At 40.5% G+C, this 23250-nt stretch overlaps 1 protein-coding gene and 2 long non-coding RNA genes across 4 annotated transcripts; 1 reads left to right on the forward strand and 2 right to left on the reverse strand.

Moving 5' to 3' along the window:
- The first annotated feature begins 407 nt into the window (after window positions 1-407).
- Window positions 408-23163, forward strand: ttc39a (tetratricopeptide repeat domain 39A). Of its 2 annotated transcripts, XM_052072840.1 has the most exons (21): window positions 408-626; window positions 2167-2217; window positions 2306-2356; window positions 3158-3211; window positions 10662-10766; window positions 13221-13352; window positions 13998-14038; window positions 14484-14551; window positions 14631-14695; window positions 14779-14878; window positions 15028-15093; window positions 16055-16163; window positions 16261-16328; window positions 16417-16476; window positions 17370-17531; window positions 17741-17832; window positions 18450-18570; window positions 19345-19456; window positions 19533-19647; window positions 19823-19939; window positions 21333-23163. In XM_052072840.1, the coding sequence occupies exons 1-21, from the start codon at window positions 577-579 to the stop codon at window positions 21445-21447; spliced, it is 1854 nt and encodes a 617-aa protein (XP_051928800.1). In that variant the 5' UTR covers window positions 408-576; the 3' UTR covers window positions 21448-23163. The 2 variants fall into 2 exon arrangements, with proteins under 2 accessions (XP_051928800.1, XP_051928799.1); XM_052072839.1 differs by lacking the exons at window positions 408-626; window positions 2167-2217; window positions 2306-2356; window positions 3158-3211 and adding an exon at window positions 5188-5311.
- On the reverse strand, window positions 1896-12736 carry LOC127605430 (uncharacterized). Its single transcript, XR_007963587.1, has 3 exons — window positions 12614-12736; window positions 10632-10779; window positions 1896-2243 (listed from the first exon to the last, which is right to left on the reverse strand). It is a non-coding gene; the product is annotated as an uncharacterized LOC127605430 (long non-coding RNA).
- LOC127605440 (uncharacterized) lies at window positions 20892-21230 on the reverse strand. Its single transcript, XR_007963597.1, has 2 exons — window positions 21065-21230; window positions 20892-20978 (listed from the first exon to the last, which is right to left on the reverse strand). It is a non-coding gene; the product is annotated as an uncharacterized LOC127605440 (long non-coding RNA).
- Window positions 23164-23250: the final 87 nt, after the last annotated feature.

Raw genomic sequence — 23250 nt, forward strand, 5'->3', positions numbered from 1 at the left:
CGAACACTTGTAATTTCCGCTTTACATGTGGTGACTCCCCGTCACAGCTCACTTGTAATTTGTGTACATAGAGCAGCGCAAAGGACAGGCCTTTCCGCCCACATTTATACAGTCCATTTATTTTTTTCTTCCTCCCGGTTCCGATATTCTGGGTTTTAATCTCAGCTCGTTTGTTTTTTTTTTACAAGAGTGCAGGGGTTGACCAGCCATCAAATGGATCGGGGGAAACTGTTCCATAGGCGAGGTTCAGCTGAGATTTTAGTCCGGGAAGAAAAGGAAGAGGCTACCAGAAAGTTTTACGGTAAGGGTGGATGATTGTAGAGGGATGATGTCTCCATATCAACGTTAATTTAATCGATCCTCCCACCTCTGTTTGACTATTTGACTTGACGCCAAACGCACCTTACCCACGTCACGCTGTAGGAGGAGAAGGCAGCGAGCCAGACAGCTCTCCCTCCCTCCCTCCCTCGCTCCCTCCACTTCTGGCCGGTTCCCTTTCTTCCCTCTCTAGCTCAAATCCGTGGGAGCTTCCCGAGTGTCACCTCCCGTCAAGAAGCTGCCCCTGCCCGCTGTGGAATGAGTTTTCTCAAGTGGAGACGGAGTGTAAAGAGAAATGACAGCAGCAAGTGAGTCGGCGTAGAGTTGGGGGGTGGGGAGGGAGTTTCGCCAATCTCGCTCTTGAAAATGGTTGCTACGTTATTCCATATGTACTAATTGAATCTAAAGTGAATATGTTATGCTACGGTGGTGTGTTTAAGGACTCCCGTAAACTCGTTCAGTGTGTTGCTGGTGTCAACAGCCTGTTGGGCGACATTGCACCGCCTGATATGATCAAGCAGGCTTGTTAGCCACACTGTCATATATATTATAATTTAACACAACCTATACATTACCATCACACAGTATGTCTCATTTCATATTTTCGATTTTGTTTTTTTGGGTGGTGGGGAGGGTTGAATACTTCCACGTTGATAGATGTATGAGTGGCTCTTCATTTAAGATTGCGTTCAGGAAGTAAACGTGTCACTCAAGAACAAATTCATCTCAGCAGACAAAACATGAGGCACACCAGTCGAAAATGATCCTCTTCGAGGTGGTATAGGTACTCGCACGTAGTATAGACTGGTGAAAGTTGAAGTAAATGAATTTGTATGTTTTTATTTTAATAACAAATAAACAAACAAACATAAAACAACCACCTCTACCATCATATCAGTTATTTTGACTTCTCCTCACAAAGATATTTCATTTTTAGTTATAGGTCACATTAATAATGGCAAAAAGGTTTTATTGACCTGGGTAGGATTTTTTATATCACAAAATCCTGGCATTTGAACAGGTGTGTTAAGAGTTTTTATATAGTATAGTTTTATATAGTATAGTGTATATTGACACTTTGGATAAGCAACGGTAAGTAGTCTTCCAAAGTCCCCAGGACTACCAGGATATATTGTGAGATCCATTGCCAGAAGGTCTAAATAATACATTAAACTGATCTGATCGAAAGTGGTTAATATTTTGCATTTCAACACAAAATCCCTGATCGAGTGTATTGTCATAATTTGTGCAATCTATCAATGACGTAATTGATGGGGGAAAAAAGACATTACTGCAAACAACCGTGTTGCCATATTGTATATGTGAGACCAAAAGTTAATTTATTTTTAGCCCTGTCACTTGTCGTTTTCGCGGTGAGCCGTGGCCCTCGGAGGTGGAAGCATCAATCACAAAGACGTCACTCTCTTAAAAGGGCAGAGCAGTTCAGAACAGATGAGACGAACTACAGTATTATCAATAATTAAACTGTATGAAGTTTAACATTTTATCATGGCTCAGAAGTCAATCGTTTCATCTCTACTTTGCACTAACAGTAACAATCAGATGTGACAAAAGAGGAAGTGTGAAAAATTAACACTGTTTATTTGAATAAGAACTGAATGGGGTAAGTGTTCAAAATGCTTCTTAAAAGCCACACTCAATAAAAACCACAATGACCCAGCCACTTCCTGTTGACTTGTCTTCCCAATAATGTGACAAAAACATCAATTTGTGCCGATGCTTGAAATGGCTGTAATGTGTCAGTCTGGCCCTTCGTCACATTCGTTCTGCCATCTTCTCACAATCCCAAGATCCATCAGATAAAGTCAAACTTTAACCTCTTCACAGGAATGTCACAAAGGCAGAAAGTGTCCCTGATGGCCCGGACTCCCCAAGCAGGTACCTTCCATCCAATGCCTCCACGGCTTGACATTTTTGAGAGAGACAGAGAAAAGAGACATTGTTATTCTTCTGTGTTTTGCAATAGGCTTTCAGTCATAAACACTCCAGAATTGGATCCTATCATCAATGACTTCAAGTGAGTGAATTTAATGATATCAAGTTAATTCAACTCCATTAATGGTACACAGGAACATGTACGGTACCTATCTGACCAGCCAGGTCACTTTATGTTCCATAAGTACTAAAATCAGACCAAAAGCACTTTAACTCGTGTGTTCTTGCAATGGACTATGTGCTTTTAAGGGTCAAATATGTGGAATTATACCCAAGAAATGGGTATAAATGAATGTACAATCCTGGCAACAGCTGCTTTAAAAAGTTTATTATGGTACACTGGCATTTGTCATCCCCAGAGCAACAGTGCACCATCGGCTTTCGGCAGGATTTTGATTCTTCTGAAATGTATGAGGGGGGCTTTTAAAGTTACTGTATGTTCTAATTCGACCGGAAAGAATAGCTTTAAATTAATTATGATGATGCTGTGATATGTGCACTCTGTCATTGCCATGACAACTGTGGATGATCAGGGCCAGCCAGGTGACTTTATGCTGTGCTACTGTTAGCGTCATTGCTAACATTACAGTCTAGAGTAGGTTTTCAGCCATTTTTTGTTGCTTAGCAAATGAATGTACAATCCTGGCATTTTTTTTTCTTGCCACAGGGACTCATACCTAATGCGCCTCCATTTGTTCCCCACTGTGACTTCGTTCAACAATAGTTTCCCAAAACTCACAGACATTTATTTCAGTAGAAACTTAAGATTCCACCTGCTAACCGTGTCCCCCGCTTGTATTCCTCGAGCGATTGTTGGCTGCTCGGATGGATTTCATCCCTCCAGATGATTTACTTCCTCTGCTGTTGTTGTTCATTCTTTTAGGTTGGAGTTACAAAACACCACAGATGTCCCGGAACAAGACAATGCTTCCAATGGGTAAACCCAAACAGTTGACATTACTGTTGCCATGGCGACACTTTCACAACAACCTGACTGAATTACGGTGACTTGTGACACATTGACGTCAGCGGAAAGTTATTGCCGGTATTGTTGTAGCTCCTCCCCGCTGTGTCAATAACGTAAGGTATTACGCGCAAAGTTAAATACCTGTAAAAATACAACTCATTGTTTAGTTTTGAAGTATCTCCTCCTTTGTCGTTTCAGTTGTCTTTCTTTTTATAGTGTAACCTCAAATTACACTATCAGCTCTTGTTTAAGCCTTTAGGCAAAGCGGTTACTTCAGTGGACATGTTATCATCTTATCAGGTTAAAGGATTAATAATATCAGACAGCCATTACCAAAATAAGTTAAATGCTTAAAATGAATAAAATATGTAAATAGATCAAATGTGATGTAAAATCAACCTGGAATAACCCATTCGTTCAAGGTTGCGGGTGAGCTGGAGCCGATCCCAGTTGACTTTGTGCAAGGGGGTCATTCCATGCCACATCACCCCAGTGGGTTTAACCCAACCAAACCACTCGGATTTTTTATTGACGATTAATTATGATGTCCTTGTTGATAGTGATGACAGAACACTAAATCTCAAATTTTAGGTCAATTGGATCAGGGTTTGGGAGATATGGCCCACCGAATTTTAATTAGTTCTGCAAAAAGGGGTGTGCCTGCCTTCCTTTAAACCCTTGTATGGAAATACTGAGTCAATCTTCACAAAATAGGTATTGCGGGAAAGGCAATTTCATAAGGAATCCCAATTTGTAATCATTTAAAAGATTGGTGCATATTTTAGCAACTTAATAATTTGACCTTGTGGATCACATTTTTTTTTGAAAATGTAATCTCTCACTACCACAATATTAATAGGCGCAATATTAATGAATGGGTCTATTTCAAATAGATCCATTGAGTAAGACTACATTTCCCATGATTCTTCAAAAGTAGAAAGTATTTCTTGTTCTGGCATGACAACTCCAACTCTCTTGGTGTGAAAGGGAGTGTGAAGACTTGTTTTTCTATCTGTCCTGCAATTGGCTGGCTACTGGCTAGGATCAGCCTCTGCTCACATGCAAACCCTAAAAGAGGACAAGCGCAGTAGATAATGGATGGATTGATGTGTTGTCGTTTTTTTACAAGCTGGGAGGTGAAGAGTGCTGATTGGGCACTGGATGTTGGGAGTTCTTTGTGACGTACTGTTTAACAAGTACCAACAAGTATTACCTGTAAATTCTCTTTGAAGGTGTATCAAAAAAAACGATGACTCTTGACTACTAAATTGTCATGAATGAGGCTCCACCCCCAATTTGGCCTCAACCATTCGGCACAAGGCTCACAGCATTGCTAAAATTAAAAGTACACATTCTCAAGGCGAATGGTTGATTTTCCATTTTCTGATCCGCTTATCCTCACAAAGGTCACGGGGCGTGCTGGAGCCTCTCCCAGTTGTCTTTGGGCAATAGGCGGGGGACACCCTGAACTGCAGGGCACACATAGACAAACAACTGTCCTCGCTCACACTGACACCTAGAGACAATTTAGAGTGCTCCATTAACCTGGCACACATGTTTTTTGGAATGTGGAAGGAAACCGGAGTTCCCGGAGAAAACCCACACAGGCATGGGGAGAACATGCAAACTCCACACGGGAAGGTCGGAGGCGACATCGAACCCCGCACTTCTGCACTGTGAGGCCAACGCGCTAACCAGTTGACACGGGGCCGCCCTAAATTGAATTATGGCCCTCTATAATGTGTGAAATGATTCACGGATGTTCCTACAAATTGAGTTGTGTGCATGGGCGTGTTTGATTCTGTAGATAGGACAGATAGCATTGGTGTCCCCTTGTGTGATGTATGATAGTCATCCCGATCTTATTATAAGCTCGCCGAGTGCTTCCTCCTCCTCCCATCTCTCATCCCGTGCCTCCTCCTCCTCCACCTTCTCCTGCTCCCTCTCTCTCCAGCTGCACTGCTGCTGCTTCTCTTTGCGAAAGAAACACCGTCCTTTTAATTTTCGCAGCTCATCCCCATTAGTTTCCTCACGCATGAAAATGTCAAGAGAACGGCCACAGTCGAACGGGTAAGAGACGTCACTTGTGCGGGATGGCCCGTCTATTAGTTTGCTTTCTTCCTTTCCCACTATTGCACAGCTAATACGTATGCCGTAGCTCAGGCATGTGGACAAACTTGCTGGGATTGTTTTTCCGAGCCGCTTTGTGTCGCAGCACAGAAAGCCCAATACAGTAGACGGCGACAGCAGTGGCAGCAGTGAGGCAGGGTCGATAATGGGATGTCATTAAATCGCCGAGTGCGGAGTTGTTGCGCAGAGAGGTGTAAATGTGAATCATTGCTGCGCTCCCTTAGTGATTTTACATGTTTGATTGCGCTTGCTTCAATGATAATCAGGAAATCTGGCCAAGATATCAAGTGTGAGGGCTTGAATTAACAAAAAACAACAAATTCGGCCTCACAGTATGTCTGCTGTGTTCATTGTCCTTGTACTTTCTCACAGTGCAGTAAGAGGATGAAGTATTTTTCCAGATGTTGGTATTAGCAGGCTTGATTCTCATGTGTTTGTACCAGTTGAGTTGGTTTTCCAATTGTAAAGAAATTATTGATTCCTTGTATTGTCTCTATGACAGATAATTTAACACCTCTTGGGTCAACATTAGGATCAATTCAGTTTTAAAGTGAAGAGAAATGAACTAACTTTTATCTACTCTTGATTTCAAGTAGCAAATACAGCGGAAGCTCTCAAATTTGAAACCAGCACTAGTTGACTTCTACATTGACCTAATTTGCCCCCCAAAAAATTCCAGAGGAAATATAGTAAACCCTTGTTTATTGTTTATTTAAACACCAAGATGTTTGACCTAGCTGTATATTGTGGTCTGCTATTTTAATGCTGACATCTAATTTAAAGTGCCATTGATAGGTCACTTGAAATTAAAATATCAACCTTCACACAAACCTGCTCCTCACACGGAGCAGCAACCATATTCAGTAAATACAGTCTCCTTGTTCTGTGAGAGCAATGACTAATACTAATACTGCAGATTAGTTGGGGACCTTCTCTGCCTTTGTTTCTTGCCCTTAAATTACATCCTGGATCTCTTCAAGTTGACCTAAATACTGCCTGGCATGTTGGAGCACAACGTGGTACTACACAGAAGGCACACAACTCAGTTTTGACTTGACTGTACACAGCGAAAAACCATAAAAACGAAAAGGACGACTTAAAAATGTGTCGTGTAGCAGGAGCCCGGCCGATGTGCAATGATATGGTTGGGCTTCACTGTAATATAAAGTGAACTCATGTGTTCCAGACTCAGTCACCGCCATCAAACTTTAATATCCAGGCAAGGTTTCAAGTCACATTTTTGCATTCTTAAGTGTTATACAAGACAATATATACCAGATGTTAATCTCTGAATAATAAAACTGTCACATAATACTTTAAAACGATTCAACCTTTGAAGATGCCTGGCATTCAGCAACAGGGAATACTATGGGCTTCACGTTTACCGATTGCATGTGCTGTTGATAGTAAAAGTGAGGTGAAATGTAAGTGGTGGAGACCGGCATATTAAAAAAAGAAGGTTTTGCGATTTATCTACTGTGTAACATTGCATTTAAAAAATGAGGCAGCACACCCAAAAAACCCCCCTGAATTTAAAACTATTTTTCTTTGAATTGCCGATATGCTTACCATGCAACCTGCTAAATGGCCAACACGACAGTTTTGCTCGCTTGGGGAAAAACTTTAAAACTTTCAAGCCATTGCAACATAATGAGACAGAATTAGGTGAACTGGGGTTGACCTGCAAATGCATGGTACATTTTTTTTTGGAATGTTATTACCGAGGCTGTGTATCTTTAAAAAGATGTACAATACTGTGTTTTTCATGTCGTCGCTGTGAAAACGGAAAGAAAACAACGTTACGAAAGTCTGATTACTTGTTCAGTAAAAGTTGCACGTACTGTTTCTGAGAAGATGTGATGATAGAGCATTTAAATGACGTTAATTTATGTCGCGTTAAAATATTATTTCCTGACAATGTTTGATTTCGAAAACAGCAGGCAAGTCCGTGATGAGATCAGACACGCATCTATTAGATTGCTACAACTGTCACACATTGCATTAGTTGAGCTCGGAGAGTGATTACAACTCAGTGACATGAGAGAAGTACTGATTTTGAAGTGATAAATCAAATCTCATTTACTATCTTGTGCATCCGCAATAGCAGGACATTGAGGAAACTTCTTGTTTAAACTGTTTCAATGAGTGTTTGCCTCCTTCACTCAGAGCAAATATGTATTTTGGATGATCTGACAGCAGTTTGTGTGACATAATAGAGGGAGGGGGTAGGGGAAGGGCTTTATTGAGATTGTTGGCCCCAAGTAATCTTTCTTCCAAAGTGCATTTTTTGGCGATGGCAGTTGACAAGTACAAAAGATTATTTGGTCCACACCCAAAAAAATAAAATAAAATAAAATTTAAAAATCACAAATTTGAGAGGAATAAAGTCATAGAATCACAAGAATACATGGGTAAATAAGTATAAATATTACTAATTAAAATATGGCAACTTTTCAAGATAAAAAGCCCAAAAATCAGTTACCTAAACCTGCTTGTATTTATTCTTGAGGATGTGATTGCAACTTCATAGTAGTAGAAGGTATAGAACGTTTTGTTGTCATCAAAAAAATAATAATAAATATAAATAAACGTTCTTCTCCTAGCATTGCAACATTTCCCTGTATCACCACTTCTACTAAAATGACAGTTGATGAGTTGATTCTCCAAACTTTGTAGCTTTTCTCCAAATTGTACCGTTGACAAGCGTTTTCCAACATTTTTTGTCTAATATGCGTTAGATGGCGAGCACATGACTCTTATGATTATCCTACTTATCAACTCATTAAGGGACCCTCGTCCCATTGTCATCTGCTAAAAGGACCCCTCATTTGTTGTATTTTTTTTTTTTTTTTTGCTTCCTTCAATTCAGACAGTCCAACCTGTTGCTGGTCATATGGTGAGCCAAGTAGTCACCCGCACGTCATTAGCCAATGCTGCCCAGTGTATGCTCTCCTGTGTGTGTGTTTGTGTGGGCATCTGCGTGCGCGTGCGTGTGACAGTTTCTTTGTGTCGCTTTAATAAGTCGGAATGTCAAGTGAATGCTGTATATTAGTCATCGCTATGACACAGATTAGTGGTTTGTGCTGGTTGTGCTCTTCTATTCTTCTCCACTGGTCCGAGTTGTCAACTCTTGAATTAACCGTGACTGAGTGTTTTCTTGTTTCCTTAAATTCAAGACAATTTGCCAAGCTCAAGTGATCAGTACAGTGGTCAGGGGGGGAAAAAAGTGTGCAAATCTGTTGTTTGTGTCTCAAGAGCACCACATCAACTCAACAACTGAATGCAGTGCAACGAGTTAAAGAAAGCGACAACTCAGCGGAATAAATCAGCTTGATGACAATTGACAACACATCGACACGCTTCAGGGATGCTTGTCGGGATGCTTCACGTCGGTGATGCTTTCACGCTGCATGCTGAAATGAATGAATGAATGAAAAGTCCCATTTAAAGGCGATCATGTGCCTTGTGATTGAAATTCTGTGAAGGCAACAGGATGGGGGGAAGGGGAGCATGAAGTGGCTCCTGCCATATGCTCCTCACGTGAGGGTCACGTGAATGCACTGACATGATAATTAGGGCGTTTCTTTGCTTTCAAAAATATAAGTACAGATATGCGTATTACCAAAGGCAGCTCATCAATAATTCAATAATGATAACAGTGAACCTCTGTTTATCGTTGGCATTTTTTTTTTGTTAACAACACAGGCTATCCAGTCTGTAACATCTCAGCTTTTCTCAAATTTGACAAAAGCTACAGATACAGATTCGATTTTGTCATGTCAGATTTTAAAATGATGAAAATTTATGTTAACTTTCCAGAAATATTATTTCTATGTTGGCAGTTGTGCTGCGCAGTAGTATAAATTCAAATCCGGTAAATTAAGACCTCCACCGACTTTACTTCTGGTCACCAACGTAAATTTAATTCTGGGCTTCTCTTTTTTTTTTGCCAAATAAAAGAAGAAATCTGTTTTTGGCATGTTTTTAAATTAAAATGCGTAAATATATAGACGAGACCAAAAACAAATATCATAAATAGGAGAGAATATTCATTTTGATGGTTTCAATTTTCCCCCTAAAAAAAGATAAATGGCAAAACTTCCTATCTTTCAATCTGGACAATTAATTTCCCATAATTGTACTTTGGAGTCAGCCAGTCCTCCATCAAGCGCCTTCAGCTGGTACAGAATGCCGCTGCTCGCCTCTTGACTGGTACTCGTAAGAGGGAGCATATAACTCCTACTTTGGCATCCCTTCACTGGCTCCCCATTCATTTTAGAATTATTTTTAAGATCCTCCTCTTTGTTTTCAAATCTCTGAATAATCTCGCGCCACCTTACCTCTCTGAGCTCATACGCCCCTACACCCCTGCCCGGCGCCTCAGGTCTGTGGACCAGTCTTTGCTAGACGTACCAAGAACTAAACTGAGGCTCAGAGGGGATCGAGCCTTTTCTGTTGCTGGTCCATCTCTCTGGAATGACCTCCCACTGAACATTCGGCAAGCCTCCTCGCTGCCCATCTTTAAAGCCCTCCTCAAAACTCACTTGTATTCTTTGGCGTTTGACTCAGCATGACTTAGATTTGCTCTTGATTTTACTGCTTGGTGCTTTCTACCGCCTTATTACTTATTACTTATTACTTATTAATGATTCGTCTTACTGTTTATTGTATATGTTAAATCGCTCCATGTACAGCACTTTGTATGCAGCGATGGCTGTTTGAAAGTGCTCTATAAATACTGTTGACTTGACTTGACTTGACTTATACATTTGAAAAACAACCGTTATCGCTAGCATTCTTGATGAGACATCTTAAATATTTCTGTGTAGGGAATGCAAACAAGTGCCCTAGTAACAGATTCAACAGTGTGCTATGAAAACGCTCCAAAACGACGTTTGTTTTTTGCTTTGGCTTCATCTGAAGAGCTCAGAACAAGCTACAATGATTTCCAACATGGCTAGCTAGGATGTCTGTTTGCCTGGAGCTGAGCTGCACTGTATTCGTTTACACACTCTTCCCTTAGCTATTTTGATTTTTAGCATTTAGATGGCTAGAGCAGAAGTCAGAGCTACAACAAATGATGTGGACGGTCAGATCTAGCTCAGGGGCTCTTAAATTTCTAATGTTGATCCCGATTGTGTTGAAACATATGTTGAGACTCATTTCATTTGAGCGTGGGCACCGGACTAAACTGTTTTGGTTGGGGAAAGGAAGGATGAATATTTATTCGGATAATGACAGGGACGACTTGGTGACTCACCACATCCTGTGTTTGCTTTTGTTCGACTAGGTGCTCGACCTCAGACCTGTCGCTGGCTCTGGAGGACTGCATGGCCTCCCTGGATCTCTTCCTCCACAATGACTTTGAGGAGGCTCAGGCCCGCCTGAGACCCAGGTAGGAGCGTCCACTGCAGCACGGTTGAACAGCAACAGCAGCTTTTTAGCACACGTGACAGGCCACACGCTCGATAGCGCGTGTTTTTCACCGAGGAAGAAGACATCCTTTATTCGTCCCCCGGGAAATTCAATTAATTGTCCATGCTACGCACACAGTGGTCAGAATAAATGCACAACCAGGCCTCCTCTTAGTGCAGATGTCACAAATGAAATGAGCTAGCACACTGTGGAGTTTGGGGTTCGATGCTTTGCTCAAGGGCACCACTCGGTTGCTCAAACCAGACACACTAAGTTAATACAGAGAATACAATGGAAACTTTGGCGACACTTGTTGAACTCCCTTTTATTCCAATTTAGATTTTTTTTTACAATTCCCCCCAAAGAAAATAATACAAATTAAATTAATCTGTTCCAGTGTCAAACGGTGGCCATCATAATACAGGCGATTCGTGAGTCATTGTTCAAAACAAATTAAACCCAAAAATGCTCAATGATTTATCAAAGATGTTTTATTGCATTTTCTGGAATTATACATTATTAGAATATTATAAGATTCAAAATTAGAAACAAAACTGTATCCCCATCATTATGACGACTTTCGGTGTCAGAACTCTTAAATCCCACTTACATTTTTGGAGCATGCTAAATATATATATATACTGTATATACACACACACATTTGAGGTCTTCTGTACTACCATTCTGATTTCCCTAATTGTTGGACGATGAAGACGTAAAGTAGCCGTACATTGACATAGATATGACATGTATGGCGTACTGCTTGGCGCTGTATTCATGAACACCTGTTGTCATCCAGATCTGGTAACCAACACCATGTCATCAAGTTACTAGACTGTTCTCTCCTCAGCCATCAAAACCCTCATGACAGTCTCACCTTTATCCACCCTAGATGCTCCCATTAGCTCATTTTCTTAGCACTGGTTGGACTCAAGAACATTTTCCTGTCATGACTGAACTGACAGATTTAATGAGTTTGCTGTGTTGTTGGTATGAGACCAGTCTAAATGTTCTGAGTGATGTAATCAACTTAACTGTCATCTTTTATCACGTTCAAGGCAAAGTCAGGACTGAATAAATTACTGTATTTTGTCTTCTTAATGCACCACAGCAGCAGCAAAGATGCGTCGTAGAGTTTGTAATCCCTTGATAGGAATCTAAGCCCTATCATGTACTAACGTTACATTGTGCCGATGAGATCACTACTTTTTGCACCATCTGCGTTAGTCAGTGAAGGACTCTGAGGAGGGACAAAGCAGCTATGCAGCCTTAATTGACACGCAAAATTCCGGTGCTCCCACTTTGTGTTGTTTGTTGTGACAATATTGTCCTTCAAATCGCTTGGTTAGTCTTTAATTGACCATTTCATTGTGTTTAGGAAGTTCAGCTGCAAGTGGCTGCACGCCTATATTGTTACCAAGACGAGCAGAGCAGTACAACTTGTACGATGCAGCCACGGTTACTATACAATGCCGACACAATCGCAGCATCTCGTGTAAAGCGTCACTCAGCCTTGAAAACCTTTGAAGCGCTGCTGTGAAATATTTGGAATTCTCTCTCTTTCTCACCAGCAAAGCAACTCGTCCCACAGCTCACTCCTAGAAGCTTTCTTGTCAGACCCTTAATTCCTCTGCCTCCTGCGAGTGTCACATTAGTGCTTCCTGGTCAGGCGATGCTTTAGATAAGAAGATGCAGCTCAGTAAGAGCTATCTCAGAGTTCCGTAACATCATGCATTTTACCCTTTTAGGCACAAATAATACAAACTTTTTTTTTCTCACGTGTTTAGGCATGAAAAAAATAATGGCAGTGGATTTGAACGTACTTACTTTGGTGAGGACAAAAAAATATGACACCGAGATATGGTCCTAGGCGTGAAGATATTTTCTTCAACAGACTTTTGTCTTGAGGATGCCTGATGCTGTCAAAAACATGTCGATGCAAGAATTGTTTTGCGCGGGAGGGGCGGTGAGAACAACAATGTACAGATTTCTGTAGCTCAACAGTTGTGTTTGTCTGGAATTTATTTTGTGTCTACCTAGCATAACATTATATTTAGGTTGCTTTTTCACCCCCCCTTTTTTTTTGCTTGAATTCTTTTCTCTTTAATCATCATTTGGTAATGGTTTACAACTGGAACAACAAGTAGAACTACGATGACATCAAGCACTCTTCAGCTTGTGTGGGCAAAGTTTTTATTTCATGGGTGTGACATGACAGGCCAGCAGCCACAGGCATAAATAGATGGGGGGGTTTGGGTGTGTGGGTGTGTGCGTGAGTGTGTTTGTGTTGGGAGTTTGGTGTTAACCAATCTCACACATGCCCACATGTCAGACTTTAATATTCACTTAATCTTCTTCCATCTCAAACTCTTAGAAGCATATGTATGTTGCGTTGCCCCTGGCTGGACACTTAACCGTTTTTTTACTTTCACAGAATCAAAGACAGCATGTATCATGCCCTGACCTACGCCACCTTCCTAGAAATGCAGGCCATGATGACCTTTGAACCCCAACATATTCTGGAAGCAGGAAACACCATGAAAGAGGCCCAGGCTATTTGCCAACGGTGAGACATATGATTAAAGTCAGTTGCCAAAAATTTGATGTTGGCATTTACAGTACGGTACATTCTGTTTGTTTTACCAAAACAGCTATGCCATAGTCACAAGTAAAATAATGTGGTTATCATGTCACTGGCAAATTGAAAACTTTGCACTAAAGGAGACTATTGCATTTTTCACAGTTTAAAACAAATTCCAATTTAACTGAATTTGTCTGACAATTAACAAGTGACTTCTTGTGGCCTTATTGGAGATTTTTGGAGACTTGACACCTTCCAGAGCAGGAAATGTTCACCCTGACATATCAAAACTGCTTGCATGAAACCATCCATCCAGTTTGCGATCCGCTTATCCTTGCAAGGGTTGCGGGATGTGCTGGAACCTATTGCAGCTGTCCTTGGGCAGCTGCAATAGGTTTTTTAGCACCATCTGCTGACATAATCTCGACATAAATTATTAAGAATCTCACAATTGGCTGACACCAAGAAAGACACTGTTAGGAAAAAAAAGCTGCGCCCATCACACACCAAACTGACCTCCCATCAGAAGTGTAATAAAAGAGGCTCGTTTAATACAGTAATAAGGAAATAAATATGGACAGATGGGCAGGGGCAGAAAACGGATCATTGTATGTTTGCTTTCCTCATCAGGCACCGCAAGAAGTCCAGCTTATCTAAGGGATTTACAGAAGGTGCGTACGTGTACCTGTGTGTGTGTGAGAGAGAGAGAGAGAGAGAGAGAGAGAGAGAGAGAGAGAGAGAGAGAGAGAGAGAGAGAGAGAGAGAGAGAGAGAGAGAGAGAGAGAGAGAGAGAGAGAGAGAGAGAGAGAGAGAGAGAGAGAGAGAGAGAGAGAGAGAGAGAGAGAGAGAGAGAGAGAGAGAGAGAGAGAGAGAGAGAGAGAGAGAGAGAGAGAGAGAGAGAGAGAGAGAGAGAGAGAGAGAGAGAGAGAGAGAGAGAGAGAGAGAGAGAGAGAGAGAGAGAGAGAGAGAGAGAGAGAGAGAGAGAGAGAGAGAGAGAGAGAGAGAGAGAGAGAGAGAGAGAGAGAGAGAGAGAGAGAGAGAGAGAGAGAGAGAGAGAGAGAGAGAGAGAGAACTGCAATCACCGACCAGAGCAAAAAAATCATACTTGGGTCACAGATGAGATTCATGCTGAAGTCTGCTATGCTGAATGCCTCCTGCAGAGGGCAGCGCTCACCTTCCTTCAGGTCAGTCAAGAGGCCGCCGCTTGTTTGGAATCGCGAATGGGAATATTTATTGTGTCATCCTCCGACCACCCCTCCTCAGGATGAAAATATGATCAGTTTCATCAAAGGAGGAATCAAAGTGAGGAATAGCTATCAGACGTACAAGTGAGTGTCTGAATCGACCTCGTCACTCTGTCAAAATGTCGTGTACTTCGCTGATGTCCTTTCGTGTCTCATCTTAACCGCAGAGAGCTGCACAGACTGCTGGAGTCGACTGCGCACAGTCATGGCAGCAATCATGGTCATGTTGAGGGCGGAGTCAAGTTGGGAGTCGGAGCCTTTAATTTGGTGAGAGGGTTAAAAATGTTTCAAATGCATCCCAACTGGACAAACGCCGAGTACACATGTACACTTTGATGTGAAAATTGTCAGTATAAACCTGCTGGCACAGCATCAATTTGAGCTCTTTGGTTCCTTTGTTTCTCTCCCTCCCGCAGATGATTTCCATGTTGCCGACACGGATGCTGAAGCTGCTGGAGTTTGTGGGTTTCTCGGGTAACAAGGTCGGTTCCCCCTGCGCTCGTCAAAAGATTGAAGTAGGAGTTTTTAAACCCAAGCGAGCATGAAATGACGTGAAAGCGGCTAAAGCAGTTTGTATTAAGTGTTGTTAATATTTGATATTTTTCTATTTCTTTTTAGCTTTGACTAAAAGCTAGTTGTCCAAAAATACCGTCAATAATTATTCCCAAGACATGTCTATCTTCTATGTTCCGACTTTCTGGTTGAGTAAAATGTCCAAATTCAACTAGTTTACCAGAATCTTTTGGAAGAATGGCAAAAGACTGTCTGGTAAATGATTAATTGCCACGGACGATATTTTGAATTAACATCCATCACATAACTGTCAATTCCACCCTTCGCATAGAAGAGGCCGTGTTCATTCAGTCTCAACTAATTTGCCTTTATGATAAGATAAGATAAGAAAAAACTTTATTAGTCTCACAATGGAGAAATTCCCAATTCACAGCAGCAAAGTTATGGAAGGAAGAAGTAGAACAAAATACAGGAGCTGCTGTGAAAGCAGTTTTCATTTAGTGTTTATAAAAAAAAAGATGATTCTTGAAAATAAGAATATGTGGCAAAACATACTTGATTTAAAATCTTAATTTCATTGATGGTTAATGTTTCCCCAATCCCCAATGACATTTGCCCACCCTATGAACATCTCTCCCCCACACTTTGTAATCACACAGTCTTAATATCCATCTTAGACTGATTTATTTGGTTGAACCTGTATTTATCATTATTTTTTCACTTTTTTCACTTTTGTTCTTGATTTTTTTTGTTCTTTTACCCACTTTTGTAAGATGTCCTTTAGCATTTTGAAATAAAAAAGTCTGATTATTATATTTATAGTTATTATAATAACTGTAAGTCAGTGCTATGATGCATAGACATGTGTATACTGTACAAAAAACAATCACAAAGTGATTGTGCTTGAAATTTTTGTGTAATTGTATGCAGGAGTTTGGTCTCCAGCAGCTTCAGGACGGCTGTGCAGAAAGCACATTTCGGTCATTCTTATGCAACATGTTGCTGCTCTGTTATCATACCTTCATGAGCTTTATACTAGGCAAGTAAACACACACAAATACACACTTGCGGATACACTGCACACAAAATATTTTTTTTACATATTTTGGGCATTGCGCACTTTGTGTTTCCTGCAGGCACTGGAGAAGGAGACGTAGAAGATGCAGAAAAACTGCTGGAGCCGTATCTCAAGAAATACCCTAAGGTGTGCGAGCTGTTTGTGCTTTTCCACACTTGACGTTTTGTCTCGTGTGTGTCACAAGGCTAATAGATTTGGGTTGTTTTTCTCGTAGGGATCAATCTTCTTGTTCTTCGCTGGTCGAATCGAGGAGATCAAAGGCAATTTGGATGCTGTAAGTGCCCTGGAAATAGTTCGGCAGTGACCGAGTTGTGACTTTGATCATTTTATTGTTCATATTGTACTGAACAGTCAGACTGTTTCACGCCACAAAAAGCTGTGTGGTTAGGATCACATGTACTTATGTTATAATTGGTGCCCTTTTGTGATTAAAAAAACAAAATTAAAGCAAAACGCCCACATGGAGCTTATTCTTTAGATCAGGGATGTGTAAACTTTTGTGTTCAGGGTCATTACCGGTGTATATATATTTTTTTCTCATATATATATATATATATAAAGTGTGTGTGTGTGTGTGTGTGTGTGTGCGCCTATATATATATATATATAAGTGATATAAGTGATTGTTTTTTGTACAGTATACACGTGTCTATGCATCATAGCATTGACTTACAGTATATATATATATATATATATATATATATATATATATACATATATTTTTTTCTGACAAACATTGGCATCAGCCTCAAAAAAATCCATGTCCTTCAGACCCTGGTCTAAATTATTGCAAAAATTACAGGACTCCTAGTAATGCAAATTCGTGGTGGGCCGGATTAATTAACCAGAGCCATGCATCATCCACACTTACTTTTGTGCCTCACTGAGCTCGAATCCCATGTCTTGATAGTTTGAAATAAGTTTCGTTTGACTTTGAAGAATTTTTTTCCCCGTACATTTATGGATAAATCACCAAATTATACCACTTTTTGGTCACCTGACTGTAGGTTCCACGACTGCTGCGTTTGAGCGAAGAATTGTCGCACACAATAGAGATAGTCGCAAACAGAAACTATGAATGCTGATTTTGCAGTGATGATAGTACAAGGAGACACAAATCAACAAAGCAAGCAAAACACAATGAAGTCTTATATGTGGGTCTCTCAGGCTATCAAGCGGTTTGAGGAGTGCTGCGAGGCTCAGCAACAATGGAAGCAGTTCCATCACATGTGCTACTGGGAGCTGATGTGGTGCTTCACATATCAACGGCACTGGAAGATGGCCTACTTCTACGCCGACCTGCTCAGCAAGGAGAACTCCTGGTCCAAGGTGGATTGTTTGCATGTGCACTCACAATGTAGTCCCGCCAACATAGAACGGGAAATCTTTAGAAACGTAAAGCGCGAACAACTGCAATGCCACCATTGCTGAGAAAGCAAGCCCCTGGACCTGTATATTTTTTTCTGCTTCCATTTTCACCCGGTAAATTTGAGGTTTATGTGCGTTTGCGGTAGTAACCGTTCTTTTTCCTCCCTCAGGCAACCTATGCGTATATGAAAGCAGCCTACCTCAGCATGTTGACGGAGGATGATTGTCTAACCTTCGGGGAGACGGCGCTCTCTTTGTTCAGGTCGTCAAAAGAGTTTTTACAATTCTCTCATACCAAGTGAAAATGGGATAATTAACTGTGGTGACGATCAAACAGAGACATCATTATGTCTTGATCGGGGTAACAACTGTGCTTCGTCGAGAGGGGAACCTGTCATAAAACACACATGATCTCAACTTAAAATGCGAGAAGTCTGTTGTTTTAAATGTTGTCGGGATAAATAATGAATAGATTTTATGTCAACATTGCATTGTAGTTGAATGCAATTTTCAAATCAGAAAAGTTGCAATTGTGGGAGAAAAAAAACTTGCTTCTTTATGGGTTGATTGGCTTTTTAAAAATACATTTCATTGATATATTGAATTAGATGCTCGGTTATTTTCCTTTAATTTCGCTTTAGCCTAACATATCAGTCCGAAACATTTATGTCAAATAAATCTCTTATTTATCACAGGTAAATGTATTGCTTATGTTTGGTTAAAAAAAATACATGGAAGAGGATACTCAAGCATAATCACAATATTGGGGGTGGGGAGATTGTGATTATTTTTCCAACTTGTTCCTCCCTTCTAATTTATATGTCTAATTAATCATATCAAAGAGGAGTTTTATAGATACACGTACGATGTGTATTGCAGGCAGGTGGAAGGGCTGAAGCAGAAAATTGCTGGCAAGTCTTTACCCACGGAGAAGTTTGCCATCAGGAAAGCTCGTCGCTACCTCACAGAAAACTCCATTCCTCTTCCTGTCCCACCACTGGTCAGTGCTGCTTCCCCGCATGTAACATGCAAGTAGACTTCATTTGACTCCTGAGCAAACATTTTTAGATGCACATCTACATCAGCAAACAAAGGAGAGTTTCCTTTCATGGGCATTCGTAATTTGGGCCATTGCATGCTTTCAACTTTGTGAGAACAGTTTGGGGAAAGATTATTCCCGTCCATCATGCTTCGGTGCACCAAGCATGTTCCGCACAGGCATGCCTGGATGAGTTTGGTGTGGGACATTTTCCCATAGTAATTTAGTCATGTTCCACTTTCCTCAAACTCAAAACAATCAAAACATACATCCAGTGTATGTCACCGTTTTTAAATAATCGCATGTCCAATGTAACCCGATTGCAACAGCTGAACTGTATTCGGGGATAATCTAATGCATTTTAAATTCTGGCAATTGTGTGCTGACTCCCATTTAACATGAGGTTAAACATGATTAGTTCAATCGGAATACAGACACATCCTCAGTTTATGAGAGGGTGTGTGCACTTTTATAACAACAGCATCACTTATTTTTACTTCCCCTCTTGAAAAGATGAGTTTTCCATTGCTCTGTACAGGTTTTTTGGTTTTAATGGCGGGGAAACGATTTAATCTAATGAAATGTGAAACGGAATTTATGTTCCTTAACATGCACAAGTCCAATATACAACAAGTGCTGTTGGAGCTCAGGACCACCCCTGTGTGATTTTCTCAGCACACTTGCAGCATCAAGAGTGCTGAGAAATAATTGGGCTGATTTGCTACTCTTGTCCAGGAGATGATGTACGTTTGGAACGGCTATACGATCATCGGAAAGCACAAAGAGCTGACTGAAAACATGCTGAAGACGCTGGACGAGGCGCAGGCGAAACTTGAAAGCATGCCAAGTATGAAGAATCATCAACCAGATGATAAGGTGATAAATTTCCCTCTCACTTTTTGCAATCAAATTGGTCTGTCAAGGGTCCGAGTTCTCATTTGACGACCAGTGTCTGCTGAGCTTGCTCAAGGGACTGTGTCTGAAGCACCTAGGGCATCACGATGAGGCCGAACACTACTTTACTCTTATCCTCTGCAAGTAAGCATCATCCAGACACTATATTATATAGATAGTATAGTATATATATAGTATAGAGAGTATAGTATATATAGTATAGTATAGATAGTATAGTATAGTATATATATAGATAATGTATATAGTTGCCCTCTGACTGTTATTGATTAAATCTGATTCAAACCCATCTCTTCTGCAGTGAGACCCAGATCAAGTATGACCACTACCTAGTTCCCAATGCGTTGTTAGAGCACAGCTTGTTATGTCTGGACCAAGGCCGGAATGATGAAGCTGTAAAACTACTAGAAGCAGCAAAGTAAGTGATGGTGAATTCTAATGTGTTTCTGTAAATCAGTGCTTCAATGGCTAATATGGGGGGAGGGTTGTGGGAGTAGGGTGGTCTTGATTTACGACTGTCCCGCCATACAACATTTCATACAAACCTTCCATACAATATTAACTGCTCATCTTAAAATTGTTAATGTCATCAAAGTGTAAAAAGATGTCAACCTGAGTGTAGAAAATCTTTTAAAGAAAATTAAATAGCCTATTCACCCACAAAATGACATTTGTGCAATCTCTTCATGTACGCAACTCACTTTTGATTGAGCATGAGGGCAGTCAAAAAGTCATGAGCCTTTTTCAATTTATCCAACTTACAATCCATATTTTTTTCGTAAATTTCAACATTGTGTAGTTCAAATACTCGTGTGAAATATTAACTGTAAAAAAACAAAAAAGATTGTGTGGACATATCCATCTCTGTCATCATTGTATGACCATCGCAAGCACAGAGCCGTAGTTAACTTCCTTGTTTTGGAAGGGGAGCAATGAATAAACATTTTCAAACTGATTGGAAACCACGTCTCATTTCCTGTTATGTGGTTGAGAACGCTTTTGGCACATTTGTGAAACGCAATAAGCCCCGAGCAAGCTTTGAAATGGGCTTGCGTTTTGGGTGTCTGTAGGTTGTCTTTGAAACCACCTGGCACAAACCTTTGCTAAGTTTAGCTCCTTCACAATATTTATATTAATAATAATATTAATATGATCAAAAGTTCAACAATGTCATCGTTAGTGATTGTGTGATCTTGTTTGAACATTTAAGTGCTTTGACGTTCATCTTGTATTCTTAGTTCCTCGACCCTAGCACTGTTTCCAGAATTAACCGCTGAAGATGGCTTTCCACTTCTCGGACTGTGCCAGAGGTCGCTTAAACTTTGATCTTCTTAACCTTTAATCCTGCATACCCTTTTTTGACAACACTGTAGCCTATTGTACCTCCAAAACGGTTTCCCATCTTTCTAAAATGTTAATTGATAGCTGTCCTTACAAAAAAAGGAATTTAATCGCAGCTCTTTGCTTCTGCCGGGACATCCAATGATGACATCATTTCCAAAATGGCTGGCAGGAAGTGCCAGCTTCAATCCATTTTTTTAACAGTTCATATTTAAACAGGTACTGTATTATAACTACAGATATATTTATTTACAACTTATTTAGTCCCATTTACATTTCCTATCATTTGTTTTTTCATATATATATAATATATATATATATATAGTCAGACCATAGCCTTGTCTAATAGTGAAACATGTTTTGCTGCCATCTTGTGGCAGCTATAAGCAATTAAAAGCTTTTTGAGTGGCATCAATTGGGCATAATTGTTCCTCAGTGTGTTTTTCTAATGAAACATTGTTTTCGAACAGGCAAAATTACAAAAACTATTCTATGGAATCTCGGACTCATTTCCGTATTCAAGCCGCCCTGCACAAAGCCAAGGGCACGAGGGAAAATGGAGTCTACGTACCCTCGAGCCCATAAGAGCGAGGATGGCACACAAGAGCTGAGATCCGGCGTCTGCATTCTCCCTCAGTGCACAACTCGGCTTAGGCTCGCCACGTCACAGGGTTGGAAGGTTTTTCCTTCAGGACGGTTTTGGGGAAGCATTGGCCGATATTTTATTTTCCTTTTCCATGTTTGTCTCCTTTATTGGCAACTGCCGCTGATGGCGTGTCCCTTGTGGCACTGATGGCGCTCATCGAGAGTGTGACACGTGCATTGGCTGACCTTCACTTCTTCAATCGACTGGAAGCCGTGGCAAGTCTGTGCATGTGCCTCAAATAATGACACACTAAATAAGCAAAGCCTTTTTTTTGCGGGGGGTAGGGGGTGAGAGTTTTATCGGAAATGGCTACTAGTACTACAAAAAATATGTTGGTCAATGCGCGGTTGAGGTGGTGGTCTTAATGGAAGACAAATATATGTAAATATATGTATACAGGTGCATCTTAATGAAACTATTCTGTAGTTGGGTTAAACTGAAACCTTTTCATTATATAGATTCACTACACTCAGTGAAAAATATTTCATGATTTTTTTAAGCTAACCTTATCTTATTGAGGGGTCGCCACAGCAAATTAAGCGAAAAATGTTTTACTGTATGTTGAATGTATTTACATAATTAATTTGACTTTTGAGTTGAGCCGCTAAAATGAACTATTCTGCATTTTTACATTTTTGGGGGTGCACCCATATTGCAGGGCTAAAGATGCCACTATGACATCAAGTTAATTCTGTTAAGGGGTCATCCATTAAACTCCTGGTGTTGGCAAGACAATGCATGTCTTATGTGCAGACAGCTGAGTTTGCATTTAGCTGACCTTTCCCTGACAATCCATGTTGGATGATCATTTTTGTCATCCATAGTTTCTCGAGAATCCACAGTAGACGTTACATACTGTAAATGCCACCTTTTACCCAAAAAGGACAGATGACCATGTGTCTTTTAGAAGGACAGCCTCCTCCTTTTCTTCTGTCCCTCCACGTCAGTGGGACAGACTCCAGCAGCACTTGAGCTCAAACAAACAAGCCATTCACTCGGCGCAGTGAGGGGACCGCGTGTTTGTCCCCCTGTTGGATCTCTAGCGAAGAAATGACAAGCACTACAGTGTGAACCTCAAACTGTTGCCCTCCCCCTCAATCAGCCATGCTTGCTGACAACCTCCTGCAGAGGGGCTTTGGAACGTTGTGTTTAGCGCTACTGTCAAACTGAAATTGTGAATATGAACAAACACAGTACATTATAGTGAAAGGAGAGAAACCGTCTTTATATGATTGAATGACTTGATGGTCCCAGCCCATCAAGTCATTCAACAGATCCAGCAACAGATGGATGAACACAGAGAAACTCAAGATGGTATTTCAGGTTAGAACTGCTCATTTTATTCATGTTAAGAGGAAGGTTTGGTGTTCATGATGGCGATGAGGAGTCAATTTGTTGTTGTTTTGTTGCTTCTCATGTGTCTTAATATTCCAGTAACAACCTGTGTTTTATTTTCCAATATTATGTTGCATTTCCCGTTCAGTTTCCACCTGGACATTTTAACATGAAAGTTTGTGGCATTGTGATATTTGCATTGAGCAAATGAGAATGGGCAAGACTACCACTGAGCATAGACGTTCCTGTACATACTGAATGTTTTTTTCAAATTGTAATTTAAAATGGAATTAAGAGAATGATCTTGTTTCAACAGAAAATCTGATTGAGTTGTCTTTTATGCCAATGGTTCTCAAACTTTGTGGGTCCAGGGAAAGTTTCAATTTTATGAGAATAAAGTCATAAAT

The sequence above is a fragment of the Hippocampus zosterae genome, chromosome 8 (genome assembly GCF_025434085.1).
Source record: "Hippocampus zosterae strain Florida chromosome 8, ASM2543408v3, whole genome shotgun sequence".
Lineage (NCBI taxonomy): Eukaryota > Metazoa > Chordata > Actinopteri > Syngnathiformes > Syngnathidae > Hippocampus > Hippocampus zosterae.

Bases quoted from the DNA above. Each gene is read 5' to 3' on its own strand.
- ttc39a (XM_052072840.1), top strand. From the start codon at position 577: ATGAGTTTTCTCAAGTGGAGACGGAGTGTAAAGAGAAATGACAGCAGC. The intron at 14,552-14,630 runs GTCAGTCAAGAG...ACCCCTCCTCAG, and splicing joins CAGCGCTCACCTTCCTTCAG to GATGAAAATATGATCAGTTT. The intron at 16,329-16,416 runs GTGTGCGAGCTG...TTTTTCTCGTAG, and splicing joins ATCTCAAGAAATACCCTAAG to GGATCAATCTTCTTGTTCTT.